Genomic DNA, 19539 nt, shown 5'->3' with positions numbered 1-19539 from the left:
AATATTTAAAACTGTTTCATGATTAGTCCCAGGCCAAAACCATAGTTCTTCTGCAAGAGTAAATTTTAAAATCTTTTTAATGAGCTTGCTTGCATTTTATCCAGAAGAAGTTTATATAGCTAACAGAGTAGATTCATTCTTATTTTCAATAGAAATTGATATGCATTATAGATATACATACATTTGTGATCATGTGCTCTGAAAATAAACATGGACCAGTTTCACTCTATAGTAAGTTTTTTACTTACTGACAAGGGCACATAAGTGCCCAAAGAGAGAAAAGTAAGGTAAATACTTCTATATATTCCTGAACCTATCCAGATTTTGAGATATAACAGAACAACGACAAAGTTCTAAGGGGAAAAATCCAAAATACGGCATAAAAAAGCTAAGCTGAAACCCTTTATCTTGGCTTAGTCATTTAATGTTAGCCCAAAACTCGAGATAAAGTGTTCTAGGAAAGATAAAGATTTAATGCCTTATAAATGGGGCAAGGTGTTCATGAGACTCATTATCCTAAGAAAATGTATAGCCTCAAAATATAAACATGGTCCATAAGGGTATCAATAAGTCATAAAGTCATAACAGTTCTGAGGACAAGAACGGGAATTTCAGAGACATTTCCAGCTGCTGAGGTCAGTATCAGGAAACACAAAGCTTCCACAAAGAAACCTTGGTCCCTTTTTCAAAGAGGAACATGAAAGTTAGGACTCATGGTCCTTCTGAGGTATGCTCACCCACCCATACCTAGAGCAAAGTATGGAATATCTAGTATTGGTCAATACCTAAACTGAATATTGAGAATAACATAATGAGACCAAAAAAAAAAAAAAAGAGAGAGAGACCAAATTTAAGTGTACTCAACAAATTATCTATTTTTTTTTCCTTTTCAAACAAATGACTTCACAGCAAAATAACCGAACTATCATATACATGTCTGTATAGTTAGCTCCTTTATCTGTCTTCTTCTCTCTGCTAACACATCTTAAGCTTTGCTATTCAGAGCAGAGAAAGAATCCACAGAGGGAAGGATCACACAGAGGCTCTCTCCTCTGTCCCTAAAGCTTTTAACAACTGTGACTAGACACAAAGCCTGTTCTTCAACATAACTTTAATCTTATCCGGTTCAAAATGTAGCCTCAATCATGCGCATACATGAGGCCTTTACCACATTTGGAGGAGCACGGCTAGACTCCGGCCCATGGAATGAAGCAAGATCAGCCACCCGGCTGGTCCACTGCTCTTCCAGAATGATATGTCTAGTCTAGAGTAAGTGTGGCATTTATGGGATCTCAGAGGTGTAAACAGCCAGATCATTAAAGACTTTTAGAAGAAAGAACGTGAAGGGAAGAATAAAGAATTCTAGTCTGAGCTGTGTGAACAGAAGCCATGTGGTCTCATGAAAGCCACTTCAGCCTCAGGTTTCTAATCTGCCAAGTAGGAATGATGAAGCCCTGCCCTCATAAAGCTGTTGTAAATTCTTTAAAATGCTATATAAGTGAGATATACTATGCACCTTCAATGAGAGATACTCTATGTTTAGGAGACTTTTTGAAAAGATGTATTAGCAAAATAGGCATATCTTCAGAAAGAAGATTGTACACAACATGTTTTGGAAGTGAAATCTCTTTGAGGTAATTTGCCTGGTTTGTTTAGTTCATATTCGGAGTAGAAAGCCAATGAAATTCATAAGACCAAAAGTTCCAAGAAACCCCAGGAGCAGGGTCTGTCTTCTGTCTTGTCTTTAACAAGTAACCAGTGGCTCTGGCTTTTTCCCAGTCCCATCTTTCTTTTCTCCTAATGTAATATTCTTGCTCCTTTTTATTCTGGGATTATAGTATTGCTCTGAACTTTCTTCTTTGGTCTAGAAAGACCTCTCCTATAATGATGAGAAGTCCTTAAACATATATCAATATTATTTGCAATTACACTTCATCGAGTCTTCTCACAGAAGGGAAACACATTCATTCTCACCTAACCCTATTTAAAAGCATCCTAAATGAATCAAAATCATATGTAATCAGGCAAGGAAGAACCTAACTCTTCACCTCTAGACCCCAGATCTCCAGAGTGAAGTGGGTCAAACAGAAGCAGAACGTCTATGGACCTGCTGGATGAAACAAGAGTAATGGAATCGGTATTGACTTGGACTCTGTGGATACAGAGAACCTCATGGCTCTTTCACATCAGGAAATTTCTTGAAAGAGACACCTTCAGCCCACAGCCATCATGACCCAAAGTGGTCACCTGTTTTAGTATCTGCTATAACAATTAATGAACTCTGAAAAGATATGCCATGCTAATGACATCGTTATTAAAATGGAGTGCCTATCGAATTAAGGGAAGCATTATATACCAAATAAATTTCTACGACCAATTAATTCTTATACCCTCACCTATTACTTTTTAAGTTAAAATGACAATTCTTATAATAGTATGCCAAACTGGCCATAAAAACAAAGACATATAGAGAGATTTTGCCCTTGAAAATATCTCTCACCTTAAAAATTAAAATAGAATAGTATCATCTTCTAAGGATTTTTATAGAAGCAAGTTTCAATAAAAACTATTCTAAAGATATAGAGTCAAGATTTTACCTGATTAATTTGACCACTTCCAGCTCCTCGGCAGTTGGTGAAGAAGTCAGCTTCAGGAAAACCATGTCAAATGTGCAGTCATCCACAAGTGCTGCTGCCCTCTTCACATCACTAATGATGACGGTGACTTTTGCTATATTTGAAAATAATTTCTGTACAGTATCAGCCAGGTACTGAACTGTGACATCGCCCACTAATAAGAGGTCTATATTTGCCTGAAAGAAGAGGAAAAAAGCAGCTGCACAATTAACGTCTAGGCATAGAGAATAAGTCATCATGCATGGGGAAAATAAATAAAGGTAACAAAGAAAGAAGTCATCATGTATGAGAAAATAAATAAAGGTTACAAATAGCCAATGACTGACTATTCAGCTGGACTGAACGGCCAACTATAAGCATACATCAAGGGCATCATGTCCTTGGAACCTAGGTATTGAACAGATTTGAAAGTCATGCTATTTTAAAAAGTTTTGCTCACAAATACCATTCTACTGTGGTTGTCCTACAAGTCTCTTTCTCATCCTATTAACAATAGATAAGATTCTTTTGGTCCAGTTCTCCAACTGTCCACTCTACTGGTAAACCTGTTTATTAACGAGAGAAACCAGCTGGTGCCTTTCCTACATGATTTATGTGTGTGTGTATCTGTGCATGTGTGTGTGTATGTGCACCCTACATCCAAGGAGCAGCGGCTGTGCGGGTGCAGGAGGGCCGAGAGGAGCTACTCCACATTCAAGGTCAGGAGGGGCGGCCGTGAGGACATACCCCTCGTCCATGGTAAGAAGCAGCAGCTGTGCTTTGCTGGAGCAGCTGTGAAGAGATACCCCACGTCCAAGGGAAGAGAAACCCAAGTAAGAAGGTAGGTGTTGCGAGAGGGCATCAGAGGGCAGACACACTGAAACCATAATCACAGAAAACCAGCCAATCTGATCACAGGACCACAGCCTTGTCTAACTCAGTGAAACTAAGCCATGCCGTGTGGGGCCACCCAAGACGGCCGGGTCATGGTGGAGAGGTCTGACAGAATGTGGTCCACTGGAGAAGGGAATGGCAAACTACTTCCATATTCCTGCCCCATGAACCTGCCCCATGAACAGTATGAAAAGGCAAAATGATAGGACACTGAAAGATGAAGTCCCCAGGTCAGTAGGTGCCCAATATGCTACTGGAGATCAGTGGAGAAATAGCTCCAGAAAGAATGAAGGGATGGAGCCAAAGCAAAAACAACACCCAGCTGTGGATGTGACTGGTGACAGAAGCAAGGTCCGACGCTGTAAAGAGCAATATTGCATAGGAACCTGGAATGTAAGTTCCATGAATCAAGGCAAATTGGAAGTGGTCGAACAGGAGATGGCAAGAATGAACATCGACATTCTAGGAATCAGCAAACTAAAATGGACTGGAATGGGTGAATTTAACTCAGATGACCATTATATCTACTACTGTGGGCAGGAATACCTTAGAAGAAATGGAGTAGCCATCATGGTCAACAAAAGAGTCCGAAATGCAGTACTTGGATGCAATCTCAAAAAGGACAGAATGATCTCTGTTCGTTTCCAGGGCAAACCATTCAATATTAGAGTAATCCAAGCCTGTGCCCCAACCAGTAACACTGAGGAAGCTTAAGTTGAACGGTTCTATGAAGACCTACAAGACCTTTTAGAACACACACCCAAAAATATGTCCTTTTCATTACAGGGAACTGGAATACAAAAGTAGGTAGTCAAGAAATACCTGGAGTAATGGGCAAATTTGGCCTTGGAGTGCAGAATGAAGCAGGGCAAAGGCTCATAGAGATTTGCTGAGAGAACACACTGGTCATAGCAAACACCCTCTTCCAACAACACAAGAGAAGACTCTATACATGGACATCACCAGATGGTCAACACTGAAATCAGGTCGATTATTCTCTTTGCAGCTAAAGATGGAGAAACTCTACACAGTCAGCAAAAATAAGACCGGGAGTGACGGTGGCTCAGGTCATGAACTCCTTATTGCCAAATTCAGACTTAACTTGAAGAAAGCAGGGAAAACCACTAGACCATTCGGATATGACCTAAATCAAATCCCTTATGATTACACAGTGGAAGTGAGAAACAGATTGAAGGGACTAGATCTGATAGACAGAGTGCCTGATGAACTATGGACGGAGGTTCGTGACACTGTACAGGAGACAGGGATCAAGACCATCCCCATGGAAAAGAAATGCAAAAAAGCAAAACTGCTGTCTGAGGAGGCCTTACAAATAGCTGTGAAAAGAAGAGAAGCGAAAAGCAAAGAAGAAAAGGCAAGATAGTCCCATTTGAATGCAGAGTTCCAAAGAACAGTAAGGAGAGATAAGAAAGCCTTCCTCAGCGATCAGTGCAAAGAAATAGAGGAAAATAACAGAACAGGAAAGACTAGAGATCTCTTCAAGAAAATTAGAGGTACCAAGGGAACACTTTAAGCAAAGTTGGGCTCGATAAAGGACAGAAATGGTATGGACCTAACAGAAGCAGAAAATATTAAGAGGTGGCAAGAACACACAGAAGAACTATACAAAAAAGATCTTCATGACCCAGATAATCACGATGGTGTGATCACTCACCTGGAGCCAGACATCCTGGAATGTGAAGTCAAGTGGTCTTTAGGAAGCATCACTATGAACAAAGCTAGTGGAGGTGATGGAATTCCAGTTGAGCTATTTCAAATCCCGAAAGATGATGCTGTGAAAGTGCTGCATTCAACATGCCAGCAAATGTGGAAAACTCAGCAGTGGCCACAGGACTGGAAAAGGTCAGTTTTCATTCCAATCCCAAAGAAAGACAATGCCAAAGAGTGCTTGAACTACCACACAATTGCACTCATCTCACGCGCTAGTAAAGTACTGCTCAAAATTCTCCAAGCCAGGCTTCAGCAATACGTGAATCGTGAACTTCCAGATGTTCAAACTGGTTTTAGAAAAGACAAAGGAACCAGAGATCAAATTGCCAACATCCACTGGATCATCGAAAAAGCAAGAGAATACCAGAAAAACATCTATTTCTGCTTTATTGACTATGCCAAAGCCTTTGACTGTGTGGATCACCACAAACTATGGAAAATTCTGAAAGAGATGGGAATACCAGACCATCTGGCCTGTCCCTTGAGGAATCTATATTCAGGTCTGGAAGCAACACTTAGAACTGGACATGGAACAACAGACTGGTTCCAAATAGGAAAAGGAGTACGTCAAAGCTGTATATTGTCACCGTGCTTATTTAACTTACATGCAGAGTACATCATGAGAAACACTGGGCTGGATGAAGCACAATCTGGAATCAAGATTGCCGGGATAAATGTCAATAACCTCAGATATGCAGATGACACCACCCTTACGGCAGAAAGTGAAGGAGAACTAAAGAGCCTCTTGATGAAAGTGAAAGAGGAGAGTGAAAAAGTTGGCTTAAAGCTCAACATTCAGAAAACTAAGATCACGGCATCCGGTCCCATCACTTCATGGGAAATAGATAGGAAAACAGTGCAAACAGTGGCAGACTTTATTTTTTTGAGCTCCAAAATCACTGCAGATGGTGACAGGAGCCATGATATTAAAAGATGCTTACTCCTTGGAAGGAAAGTTATGACCAACCTAGACAGCATATTAAAAAGCAGAGACATTACTTTGCCAACAAAGGTCCATCTAGTCAAGGATATGGCTTTTCCAGTAGTCATGTATGGATGTGAGACTTGGACTGTGAAGAAAGCTGAGCACCGAAAAATTGATGCTTTTGAACTGTGGTGTTGGAGAAGACTCTTGAGAGTCCCTTGGACTGCAAGGAGATCCAACCAGTCCATCCTAAAGGAGATCAGTCCTGGGTGTTCACTGGAAGGACTAATGTTGAAGCTGAAGTTCCAATACTTTGCCCACCTCACGGGAAGCGTTCCTGATGCTGGGAGGGATTGGGGGCAGGAGGAGAAGGGGACGACAGAGGATGAGATGGCTGGATGGCATCACCGCTTGATGGACATGAGTTTGATCAACTCCGGGAGTTTGTGATGGACAGGGAGGCCTGGCATGCTGCGATTCATGGGGTCAAAAAGAGTCGGACATGATTGAGCAACTGAACTGAACTGTATGGGTGTGTATATATATGAGTGTGTGTGTGCGCACATATATATATGTATATATACATATGTATATACATGTATATATGTACAAAATGTGCTTTTATTGAACAGAGTGATTACAATGTACAAGTTTCATATTTGAGAAAGAACTCTCCACAAAATTTTTACTTGAAGATGTTGAATGTCCTGGATGAAAGCATTTATTAGGTGCTTAGAAAATTTAAAGTTTGTTTCTCTTAATACTACTTTCTAATTTATACAAGTTTATATGCTTATTTTAAATGATTACTATTTAGACGACATCTAAATAAAAGGTATTAGTAGAAAACAAAATGTTTTTAGATAGAAAATTAATACTTCATCAAAGGCTCCAGAAAAATAGTTTAGCAAATAGCATGGCCTTTGCAGTCTTGCTGTTGAGAAAATACGATTTTTTTTTCCATTTAAAAAATTTTAATTGGACTATATCATTGATTTTGATGAAACACACATTTCAAAGAACAGAGAAGGATTTAAATCCCCCAATTCTAAGAAATACTCAAACCAAACCCTTTCTTTGAATGGAATATATGTGCTATTCAAATTCCAAGATTAGGAACCAAAAAGGTTCTTTATTTTCATTTGGGGATATTTTCAAGCACATTTAGTTAGAAAAAACAGAATTTCCATCTGAATCTTTCATTTCTGTGTTTTATTCTACACAGATATTAAATACAACCCAATTAAAATATCAAAAAACAGCATTAATGAATAAGCTAAACTTCTCTTAGTAGTTTCAAATGCCATATATAGGTACTATATAAGTGTGTATGTATGTAAATTTGGGGGGACTTCATTCTGATGCATTGATCTATTTGCCTATTCCTGGTTAATAGCACACTGTCTAATTACTAGCTCTTTATGTTTTATATTTGCTAGAGCATATGGTTCCTCCTTACTATTTTTCTATTTGGTCCTTAGATATTTTCTCACAATGTCTCTTCCTACAGAATTTTATCATCAGCTTGTCAAGTTCCATAAGGAGTCCTGTTGAAATTTTGATTAAGGTTGGCATTTACTTTTAAGATTAATTAGGGACTATCATTATGGTATTACATCTCCCTTTTTAGGAAGTATGACTCAGAGAAATCCGATCTTCTGTTGTTCATTTTTCTTGTTGTTGTTCAGTGGCTGAGTCATGTCTGACTCTGCAACCCCATGGACCGCAGCACGCCAAGATTCCCTGTCCTTCACCATCTCTCAGTTTGCCCAAACTCATGTTCGTTGAGTCGGTGATGCCATCTAACCATCTCCTCTTCTGTCCTCCCCTTCTCCTGCATTCAGTCTCTCCCAGCATCAGGGTCTTTTCCAGTGAGTCGGCTGATCACATCAGGTGGTTAAAATATTGGACCTTCAGTTTTCTAGTTACCTTCACATAGATTTTTCAACTGTCTTCACACATTGATTCCTAGATTTTTCAAGATTTCAGCATCAATGTGAAAGAGATATATTTTCTCACTATACTTCCTGACTGATTGTAGCTGACAAAGAGAAGTACTATCGATTTCTGCATAAGGAATTTGCTTCAAGTACTTTTAGATACTCTCCGTTTAGTTTCAATATTTTTTAGCTGATTCTTCAATTTCCTTGATAGGTTATCATATAGTTTTAAAAAATGACATCTTTATCCCTGTCTCCAGAATTTATGTCTTTTACTTATTGATCTTAAAGCATGGCTAGGACATTCAAAGGACTTTCCAGGTGGCGCTAGTGGTAAAGAATCTGCCTGCCAATGCAGGAGACATAAAAGATGCCAGTTTGATCCCTGGGTTGGGAAGATCCCCTGGAGGGCACAGCAACCCACTCCAGTATTCTTGCCTGGAGAATCCCACAGACAGAGGAGCCAAGAGGGATATAGTCCACAGGATTGCAGAGTCGGATACAATTGAAGCAACTTAACACACACACAGAGGACATTCAAAACAACGATAAATAGCAGGAGTGAATTGAGCATGCATGTCTTGTTCCTGACTTTCTATAATGGGAATATTTCAAATGTTTTTACCACTACTGAAGGTCAACACCCTTTACCAACTTAAATAGTTCTCTATTTGGAGGCTAAGAATTTTAAATCAGAAATGGGTGTTAAAATTTATCAACAGCTTTTTCAGTATCAACATGACTATATTTTTTTTTCTCCTGTCATCCATTAGTGAATTACATTAATAGATTTCCTAATGTCAAGTCATCATCGAATTACTGGGATAAACCTATGTTTAAAGCAGACCGATTCATTTATTTTATTTTCTATTTCTGCATCTATGTTCATAAGTAAAACTGGATCTAATTTTGTTTTATGGTACTGACTTATCTGGCTTGGGTATCAAGGTTATGCCAACCATGAAGAAATAGAAAGCTTCAAAATTATTCTATGGTCTTGAATATTTTATAAAACAAGAAATTATTGGCTTCTTGAGGTTTGGATAAAACTTGTCTGTGAAATCTCGGCTTGAAGTCACTTTATAAAGTTAAGTTTTAGACTGCCTGCCTTGTTCCTTAATGCTTACTAGTAAAATAAGTGTTATTTTAAACACCTATATAATGAAGTTATTGTCAAGTGGTTAGTGGTTTTTTCTTTTTTTAATTTTGGGGGCTATTGACTCATTTCTTGTTTCAGTGCATTGTCATCAGTGGATGTACCCAACATGACTCCTACTTTTTAGAACTGGTTGGTATTTTCTCTGTGACTTAATATACAATGTTTAATGTTACAGGGATACTTAAAAAAAACTGCACATATTCCACTGGGCATATAGTCTTTACATAGCTTTCAGATTAAACTTGTTCATTGCTGTCTCACTTACTTTAGGTCTATTTGATCTTCCACTTTATGAAGCAGATGTATAAATTGTCCCTCTCTAAATATGGTTTGTCAACTTATCAATTTCTCTAACTATAGACTCTATGTATAACTATGGATTAGGTACATAAAGGTTCCTAATAATTTCATATACTCATACAAATATGTAACTGTAATACTTAATATATACTATATATAGTGATCTATGTTTATTCAGTATGTATTAACATATAAATATCACATATTGCTAACTACATTGAGAATAAACTATATATAAAATCTTTTTTTTTTAATGCTTTTCATCTGAAATTTTATTTTTTTCTGATATTCAGCAGTTAGTTTTTTGCATCCCTTTGAGGCTTTCTATATCATTTTGATTTTGTATGAATTTTGCAAGTAACATACATTTGAATTTTTTGATTTTTCCATCAGATTTCAGTTTTTTATACATAATTACTGAGTTTTTAATAAGTAATTACATTAATGGCACTAGTTAATGAGCATTAGCTAATTAAGGTAATCAATATAATGTAATTCATTAACATTAATTAATTGTGAAACATTTATAACTTAAAATGAAATGGTCTTATTCCTTTCATTTGTTATCTGAGGTTTTCCATTCACTATAATTTTGTTTCTCTTTTCCAAAGCTTTCTGTTAGGCTGAGCAAATTTTCCTTTTCCCTCTGTTGTTCCTACAATGTTTTAAGAGTGAAAACTCCTTATTTATGTTCTTTGGTGGCATTAGGGCTCACAATTCAATGCCGCTTTTCTAATCAAAATACTCCCAACACGTTAGAATCTCTTTATCTCTGAACTCTGAAGATACTGGGTCGTTGACTTCTCACATCCAGAGTTGCTGATGAAAAGAAAAGACTGCCTTGCTTTTCTTTTAGGGCTTTTCTCTCATGCTGTGGACTCTGTTTTCTAGGATGTGTCTGGGTATGGGTCTTACTCAGCTCACTTGGCACTCAGTGGATCTTCAGCTCTAGAAAGTTCCTCCTATTATTTCTTTGGTCGTTTCCTCCCTTCTGTTGTTTCTGTCCTTAGGAACAGTCTGTTAGATGCTGGTCTTCCTAAATTGATCCTTCATGTCTCAACTTCTGAGAGACTTAAGTTTTTGTTCATATTACTAGCTCAGGCTTTAGTGCTATTCTAAAGATTTTTACAATTTCAGTTAATTTAATGTGAATTGCTCATTTCTAATATTTTTTCCTTTAATAATTGATCATAGTCTGCTATTTTTAGGATATGATATCCCCTCTAAAGATACAAATTAGAAATTTAAAAGTTTTTCCTACCACCCTTATCACCTATCCCTGGAACAGCTGTCTGCCATTCTTGGTTATCCAAACATAAAATATGAATCAAGGACTCAGTTGAAACAGTGTGAGCAGTTTCCCCTGAAGGTGGGGTGGTCTGCTTCCCCAGTCACTATTTCTTTTAAAGGAACCACCGACTGTGGATTTGATGTGAGCGGGAGGGATGGTGGAAGAAAGGCTGGAGGGCAGAGACGGGGACTGGCTATTTGTCTAAATAAAGGCAGCTTGACTCTAAAAACCAAGCACTCTGTTTTCCCTCCGGGGTAGAGACAGCTGCCTTTCCTTCCATTTTCGTCAGCTGGAGACCTCTGGAAACACCCAATACCAGGAGCCCGTGGCTCAGATAGAGTTCATTTTCCTTAGAAAAAGCAGTGCCTGGGTCTGGCTCTTGGCTTGTAAGCTCCATGCTCTGGCTGTAGTAGGAATGAAAGGGGAGAGTCCCGAGTAAAGAACTCCAGGGCCCCAGCTGGCCCAGGGTTCTGCAGACGGCTAATTCTTTACCAGGGAAGAGCCCTTGGGCCCATTTCATGTTCCTTTCTGCTAACATTCTGCCTGGACTGTCACTAGAATTGTTTCACCTGGGCATTATTTCTCTTCTCCATGTCTTTTAAGCTGTGGGTTTTTTTTCTACTTTTGTTTTAGTGGCAATTTGATTCTTCCATCTGCTTTGTAAATTTCAAGCTTTCTTGCGTTTTTTCTTTTCTTTTTTTTTTAATGCTCAGATCTTCTTCAAATCAAGAGCCCATTAAGGACTAAGCATTACATTTGGTTGTTATTAATACATGTCTGAGCCACAGTCAGCTCCCAGTCTTGTTTTTGCTGACTGTATAGAGCTTCTCCATCTTTGGCTGCAAAGAATATAATCAATCTGATTTTGGTATTGACCATCTGGTGATGTCCATGTGTAGAGTCTTCTCTTGTGTTGTTGGAAGAGGGTGTTTGCTGTGACCAGTGAGTGCTCTTGGCAAAACTCTGTTAGCCTTTGCTTGGTTTCATTCTGTAATCCAAGGCCAAATTTGCCCGTTACTCCAGGTATTTCTTGACTTCCTACTTTCACATTCCAGTACCCCACAATGAAAAGGACATCTTTTTTGGGTGCTAGTTCTAGAAGTTCTTGTAGGTCTTCATAGAACCGTTCAACTTCAGCTTCTTCAGCATTACTGGTAGGGGCACAGACTTGGATTACTGTGATACTGAATGGTTTGCCTTGGAAACAAAGAGAGATCATTCTGTCGCTTTTGAGACTGTATCCAAGTACTGCATTTTGGACTCTTTTGTTGAGGGTTACTCCATTTCTTCTAAGGGATTCTTGCCCATAGTAGTAGATATAATGGCCATCTGAGTTAAATTCACCCATTCCAGTCCATTTTAGTTTGCTGATTCCTAAAATGTCAACGTTCACTCTTGCCATCTCCTGTTCGACCACTTCCAATTTGCCTCGATTCATGGAACTTACATTCCAGATTCCTATGCAATATTGCTCTTTACAGCATCGGACTTTACTTCCATCACCAGTCACATCCATAACTGGATGTTGTTTTTGCTCTGGTTCCATCTCTTCATTCTTTCTGGCGTTCTCCACTGATCTCCAGTCGCATATTGGGCACCTACTGACCTGGGGACTTCATCTTTCAGTGTCCTATCTTTTTGCCTTTTCATACTGTTCATGAGCTTCTCAAGGCAAGAATACTGAAGTGGTTTGCCATTCCCTTCTCCAGTGGACCACATTTTGTCAGACCTCTCCACCATGACCCGTCCATCTTGGGTGGCCCTACATGGCATGGCTCATAGTTTCATTGAGTTAGACAAGGCTGTGGTCCACATGATCAGATTGGTTAATTTTCTGTGACTGTGGTTTTCAGTCTGTCTGCCCTTTGATGGAGAAGGATAAGAGGCTTATGGAAGCTTGTTCTGATGGGCGGGGCCATTAATCCAATATTTGGTTGAAGGGTGGGGCTGTGTTTCCTCCCCGTTATTTGCCCTGAAGCCAAACTATGGTGGAGGTAATGAAGATAATGGACCTCTTTCAAAAGGTCCCATGCAGGCAGTGCTATACTCAGTGCCCCCAACCCTGCAGCAGGCCACTGCCGTCCCACGCTTCCACCAGAGACTCCTGGACACTCACGGGCAAGTTTGGGTCAAAATTCTCCAAGTCAGGCTTCAACAGTACATGAACCATGAACTTCAAGATGTTCAAGCTGGATTTAGAAAAGGCAGAGGAACCAGAGATCAAATTGCCAGCATCCGTTGGATCATTGAAAAAGCAAGAGAATACCAGAAAAACAAATACTTCTGCTTTATTGACTACGCCAAAACCTTTGACTATGTGGATCACAAACAAAATGTGGAAAATTCTTCAAGAGATGGGAATACCAGACCACCTGACCTGCCTCCTGAGAAATCTGTATGCAGGTCAAGAAGCAACAGTTAGAACTGGACATAGAACAACAGACTGGTTCCAAATCGGGAAAGGAGTATGTCAAGGATGCACATCATCTCTCTGCTTATTTAACTTATATGCAGGGTACATCATGAGAAATGCTGGGCTGGATGAAGCAGAAGATGGAATCAAGATTGCTGGGAGAATATCAAAAACCTCAGATATGCAGATGACAACACCCTTATGGCAGAAAGCAAAGCAGAATTAAAGAGCCTCTTGATGAAAGTGAAAGAGAGTGAAAAAGTTGGCTTAAGGCTCAACATTCAGAAAACTAAGATCACGGCATCCAGCCCCATCACTTCATGGCACATAGATGGGGAAACTGGCAACAGTGTCAGACGTTATTTTTTTGAGCTCCAAAATCACTGCAGATGGTGACTGCAGCCATGAAATTAAAATATGCTTGCTCCTTGGAAGAAAAGTTATGACCAATCTAGACAGCATATTAAAAAGCAGAGACATTACTTTGCCGACAAAGGTCTGTCTACTGGTTTTTCCAGTAGTTATGTATGGATGTGAGAGTTGAACTATAAAGAAAGCAGAGTGCTGAAGAATTGATGCTTTTAAACTGTGGTGTTGGAGAAGACTCTTGAGAGTCCCTTGGACTGCAAGGAGATCAAACCAGTCAATCCTAAAGGAAATCAGTCCTCAATATTCATTGGAAGGATTGATGCTGAAGGTAAAGCTCCAATCCTTTATCCACCTGATATGAAGAACTGACTCCTTGGAAAAGACCTTGACGTTGGGAAAGACTGAAGGCAGGAGGAGAATGGGACAACAGAGGATGAGATGGTTAGATGGCATCACTGACCCGATGGACATGAGTTTGAGCAAGCTCTGGGAGTTGGTGATAGACAGGGAAGTCTGGCGTGCTGCAGTCCATGGGGTCGCAAAGAGTCAAACACAACTGAGCAACTGAACTTAAATGAACTGAATATATGTCTCCATGGACTTCTAATTTAGAATACCACCTCCGTTTTTTTTTTTTTTGTCTTTTCAATATTTACGTGCTAAAGGTATCAGCACACTGTTAAGCAACTCTTGCCAGTAGAGTGGGGAGGCCAGAATGTTGATAGGTGTGCTCAGTTGATCATCATAAGCCAATCCCACTCTCCAGCCCCACTCTATTTTAAACAGAATAAAAATTCAAACTCCTTAGCATGGCCTTTCATAGCCTAATATCAACCCATGTCACCAGCTTCATGTCCTCCTTCTACATTCTAAGAAGACAGCATAACACTCTTAAGTGAATTTTGAAATCTGGAATTTGTACAGTAGAGAGTATCAGGACCCTTTTAGAGTGTTTCCTTTTAATTTTGTAAACATTCCTCATTTCCATTAATATTTGGAGGAAGTGGGAGTCTAAGCCACCATGATGCTTCTGAGTGAAGAGTGTTTAAGAATCTCCACTAGGGCACAGGGTTTCTTTTATATCATTACAATCCCTTGTGAACCAAACACCAAGCAGTGAAACAGTCATTAACAAGGGGTCCTAAAACAAGTAACTATATTTTTGTTTTTCAGTTAACCAGGTTAACTGAAGCAACCTATGAGTGTCCAAAAGTAACATGCCTGCTACAGATGGGCTGACCATTTAATTTACCTTCCAAACTGAGACTTATGAGAACAAAGTGGGTGCTATTAATCATTATACTAAAAAACACATGTCAACTAGAATGTCCTGGGCTATGAATCACTTGCAAACCTTTCTAGTAGTAAAGTTTCTTTTTTCCCTTTAAGACCTCCTGCCACTTTTATTGCATCTGCTTAAGTATACTTGATGTCTAAGCACTCTCACAGTTGGTATTTATTGAGTCCCTACTCCAGGGCAGATGCTGTGCTGGGAATTCAAGGTGAACAGACAGACCAGCTCTCTGTCCTCGTGGGGCTTACATCCCAGGAATCTTTTTATTTTTTTCTTTTTGCTATTAAGAAAAAATGACTTTCAATCCTTGGAACACAGGAAAAATAGTGGAAGATCAGTTGTACTAAAGCTGTTACTGATCCTTAAAAAAAAAAATTAGAGCATAACTGCTTTCCAAAGTCGTGTTAGTCTCTACTGTACAACAGTGTGAAGCAGCCGTGTGTACACATACATCGCCTCCCCCTTGACCCTCCCTCACCCCCCACCCCACCCGCTGGAGCACAGGGCTCAGCTCCCTGTGCTGGACAGCAGCTCCCCACTAGCTAGCTATTTCCCACATGACAGTGTAAACAAGTCAGTGCTCCTCTCTCCATTCATCCCATGTTCTACCTCCCCCAATGTGTCCACAAATCAGTTCTCTACGACTACATCTCTGCAAATAGGTTCATCAGTACTATTTTCCTAGATTTCATATATATGTGTTAATATACAACATATTTTTTTAACAGTTTGACACAGTTTGCAGAAGAGGGCAAAGGCTTTTGAGGTAGGTATAACAGCATCCGTTGCCTTGTTTAGTCACTAACGAGCATCTCTGAGTAAGATACCTCTGCAGTCCTCATGTGGCCAGGAGGGTGAAGTGAAGTGAAGTCGCTCAGTCGTGTCTGACTCTTTGCGACCCCATGAACTGTAGCCTACCAGGCTCCTCCGTCCATGGGATTTTCCAGGCAAGAGTACTGGAGTGGGTTGCCATTTCCTTCTCCAGTGGATCTTCCTGACCCAGGGATCAAACCCGGGTCTCCTGCATTGTAGGCAGACGCTTTACCGTCTGAATAATACTAAATCACAGGAATGTTGTTAAGGAGAATTGTTTGTACAATGCCCTGCAGGTGGTAGTACTGCTTTATGATCCCAGGTAACACCAAACTTGAGCACATGGAACTCATCAAATCAAGGAGATGGGAAGGGGAGAGTAGAATTGGAAGGAAAATGTGTCCACATCAGGCAGTGAAAATAGCCCGAAACCAAACTGCTGTCTTCATTACTTGAGCCACAGGTAATGCAGGTTAATTTTTGAACAATGTGCATCAGTTACTAATGTGAACCCTTTCCTGGCTAGCTCTAATGCTTCTCACCACAATATTCTGCTCAGAGGCCCAGTTCTAAATTCTGTAGAATTCCTCAGCTAGTCTTGTGGAGAAAAGTCTACAGTGAGATTTGACGGGCAGAACCCAGGTACTGGGGAGAAACTGAGGAGAGGTGGAAAGAGATTCTGAAAGAGATGAGGAAGTAAAGTACTCCTCATGGGCCCTTCTGCACCTTGCAACAGGACACGGAGGGGCAGAAAATAAAGCTGGTCTGAGAACTGATTCACTCTCCTGCCAAAAGCTTCTGTCTCTGCCCTGCAAAATCAGCACACGAGGAACGTTCCTAAATCAGACAGATCAGAACACTGCCCTGCTGTCCCCAAGTAACTCAAATTAACTGAAGAGCTTCTAATCAACTTAAATTTGAATATTTATACAGTTAAAAATAGCTTGCTGATGGTGTAATATGAGCACAGGTGATGAGAAGAATCCACTGCTAAGAATAAAAGGAAAATGAATAAAACGTTCTAGTATATTCAGTTCTGGAAAACTGCCTTTAGTACCTCTAAGATATTCACCAGTGAGCACCCTGACCCAAACTGATGCCGGGCTTCATTTGGTGGAATTTTTTTTTTTCCTATCTGAATTGTTTACTGCACTCTTAACAAAGGCAATACATATTCATTGTGGGAGGTTGGAAAATTCAAAGCAGTCCGAAGAGAAAATAAAAAGCATTTAATTCCAGCACTCAGGGATAAACACCTTGGTGTAGCTCCCTTAAATGTGGGCAGTTTTTTACAACGCGACACCATCATCACCCAGGCTCTTCATCCACTCTGATTACTGAGATCAGCTAACAGGCAGAGCACCGCAGTCTCTGCCATTTTTAAAACACTGGATTTCCATTTGCAATCTGTGGCAGGCTAAACCCTTAATTAGTAACAGCAGGTGCTGAAGTGCTTAAAGCAAATCGCTCCTGCATTTTAGTGAGCTGTTATTTATGTCACTCTTATCACCGGGAGCAGCCCTGACAATCAGCAGCAGCTGGGCGGGCTCGTGCGCTGACTGGGGCGCTTGCTGGCCACCAGGTTCCCCAGGAGTCAGGGCTTTAGGCAGCTCTATCTGGAGAAATGAACAAGTTGCTCAAAGGGTGCAGTTGGGGCTTCGGGGTCTCTTAAGGGTGGAAAGCCACAATCATCTATGTACTAACTACTTGGGCATCAGATATTTTATTCAGAATTCCACTGTGTGCAGCTCTGCCGAATCACACACCCCCAAAATACTGTTTTTCCTGAGTTTAAATCTCTCTCTCTCTCTTCAGTCGCTAAGTCGTGTCCGATTCTTTGCAACCCCATGTACTGTAGCCTGCCAGGCTCCTCTGTCCATGGGATTCTCCAGGCAAGAATGCTGGAGTGGGTTGCCATTTCCTTCTCCAAGGGATCTTCCCGACCTAAGAATCGAATCCCGGTCTTCTGCATTGCAGGCAGATTCTTTACCGACTAGGCTATGAGGGAAGCCCAATAAGTGCTTCCATTTTGAAAGAATTACAAAAACCTCTTAAACATGGTCCACTTCCAAGTGGTAGTAATTCGGTTCAGAAAGCTTGTTCTCAAGGAGTGAAGAGACTGGAGTATGCAGAACACTCTCAGGGGTACAAAACTCGACAGCGCCCAGAAGGTTTCCCTCTCACATTTATCAAGACGTGAAATAGAAGAAAGTCAACACCAGCTCGCCTTGCTTCCTAGGGTGGGGTGGGGTTTAGCTTATGCTTCCTTCCTGGTGGGCTGCTAATCCCCTTTCATTATTATCGAAAATGAGTCACAAAAATGATTCTGCATTTCTGCCAAGGGGATGATAAATAAGGTGCGCCCCAGCCCCCCGCCTCCCTGAGGCCGGGGTAGGGGCAGATTTGTGAATAGGGTGGGAGGATGTGGGAGGAGGGCAGCCGCCTTTTCCCACCAATGGCGACATCTCGACATGCGTCAGCCGGTTTGGGGGTCGGGGGCGTGCAAGGACACTCCGGACACCCCGCCAGTGAGCAAAGTGAAAGAAAGAAAAAAGAAAAAGGCACCCGAGTTGTGCAGATTAGAGACCTGACGATCAACTTTCCCGTATTCAAGATGGTGACTAAAAGTCTCCATATCCAAACTGAAACGTGTGGAATCAACTTCTGTATTTTCAGGCGAAAACATAAAAATTGCCTTTCCCGTTTTATCTCGTCACCAGCCCATGACGTCTCGCCCTCGGGTCGCCCCACCGGTGGTCCAAGGCCCCGAAAATGAGTCTGTGCTGGGCGAGCGTCAAGAGCTCGAGGGGGTGACTCTGTGACGACAACACGGCCCGGTCCCCTTCCCTCCTCGGGCCTCTGCTCCTGAGGTGACCGAGCGCGTCCGCAACCTCGAAATAGGCAGGCGCCCGCCGAGGGCTCCCAGCAGCCAGCTGGGTTGCCAGAGAGGCGTCTTGGACTGGCTCGCGCCCCGCAAAGGCCCCCGGGGCCGTCCCCGCGACGAGCTGGCCTGCACCCAGGGAGCTGTGCCGCCCGACGGGGCCCCGAGCCGGCCCGCGAGCCGTTATAAACGCAGCTGCCTCCCCTTCCTCCTCCTCCTCAGCCTCTTACCTGCCCAGGGGTTTGGCCGAACTCCGGGCCGGTAATTGAGGCCGCCATGGCAGGTTGCGCACGTGCGGGTCCTGGGGCAGCCTCACCGCGGGAGGAGCTTGGCAGCCCGCCTGCCTCGTCTGCCGCCAGCCCCGCGCCAATGGCTCTGGGCCCCCAGCTGCGGGGCGCCCGCCCCCGGCCCGCCCTTAAAGTGGCCATGCCGCCCGTGTGGCTCCGAGTCTCGGCAGGACCAGGTCGGGGGAGGGGGGACTTCCGGGGGACCGGGGGGAATGGGGATGGGCCGCCCCAGGGTGCCCTGCGGGGCCTCAGGAGACCCTGTCACTAGCGGCAGCCCACCTAAAGTTCCATTTCACTTGCCCTGGGACCTCACACAGCTCAGGCCTGGGGCAAGGACATATCTAAAAAGTCTTCAGTGTCTTATAGGAATGCTTTCAAGTTTAAACATTAGGAATTAGAAAACTGGATTTGTTTTTCTTTTTCCAAGACCAAGGGATGGTGGATCCCTATCCTATTCCAAGGATAGGGATGGTGAAGACTGATTGTGGTGCTTTCTTTCCAAACTACTAGGAAACTAAGAGTTTTAGAAACCTTTCATTTTGTCCTGTGAGTCAACAAATATCGTCGTCATTTCTCAAGTGAGAAATCTCCAGGTGGTGGCTGTTATGAAACCTACTTTGTTCAGCC

General features: G+C 41.6%; 1 protein-coding gene across 1 annotated transcript in view; it reads right to left on the bottom strand.

Moving 5' to 3' along the window:
• Positions 1 to 19065, bottom strand: part of SOHLH2 (spermatogenesis and oogenesis specific basic helix-loop-helix 2) — a 43399-nt gene extending 24334 nt beyond the window's left edge. The window contains exons 1-2 of the mRNA XM_043477720.1: positions 18856 to 19065; positions 2598 to 2812 (exon numbers count right to left, since the gene is read on the bottom strand). Of these exons, the coding sequence (XP_043333655.1) occupies positions 2598 to 2812; positions 18856 to 19053 (413 nt within the window). The 5' untranslated portion in view covers positions 19054 to 19065. The remainder of the gene's footprint in view (positions 1 to 2597; positions 2813 to 18855) is intronic.
• Positions 19066 to 19539: the final 474 nt, after the last annotated feature.

Source organism: Cervus canadensis, chromosome 9 (assembly GCF_019320065.1).
Source record: "Cervus canadensis isolate Bull #8, Minnesota chromosome 9, ASM1932006v1, whole genome shotgun sequence".
NCBI classification, from domain to species: Eukaryota; Metazoa; Chordata; class Mammalia; order Artiodactyla; family Cervidae; genus Cervus; species Cervus canadensis.
This window is presented reverse-complemented; position numbering and strand designations above follow the sequence as displayed.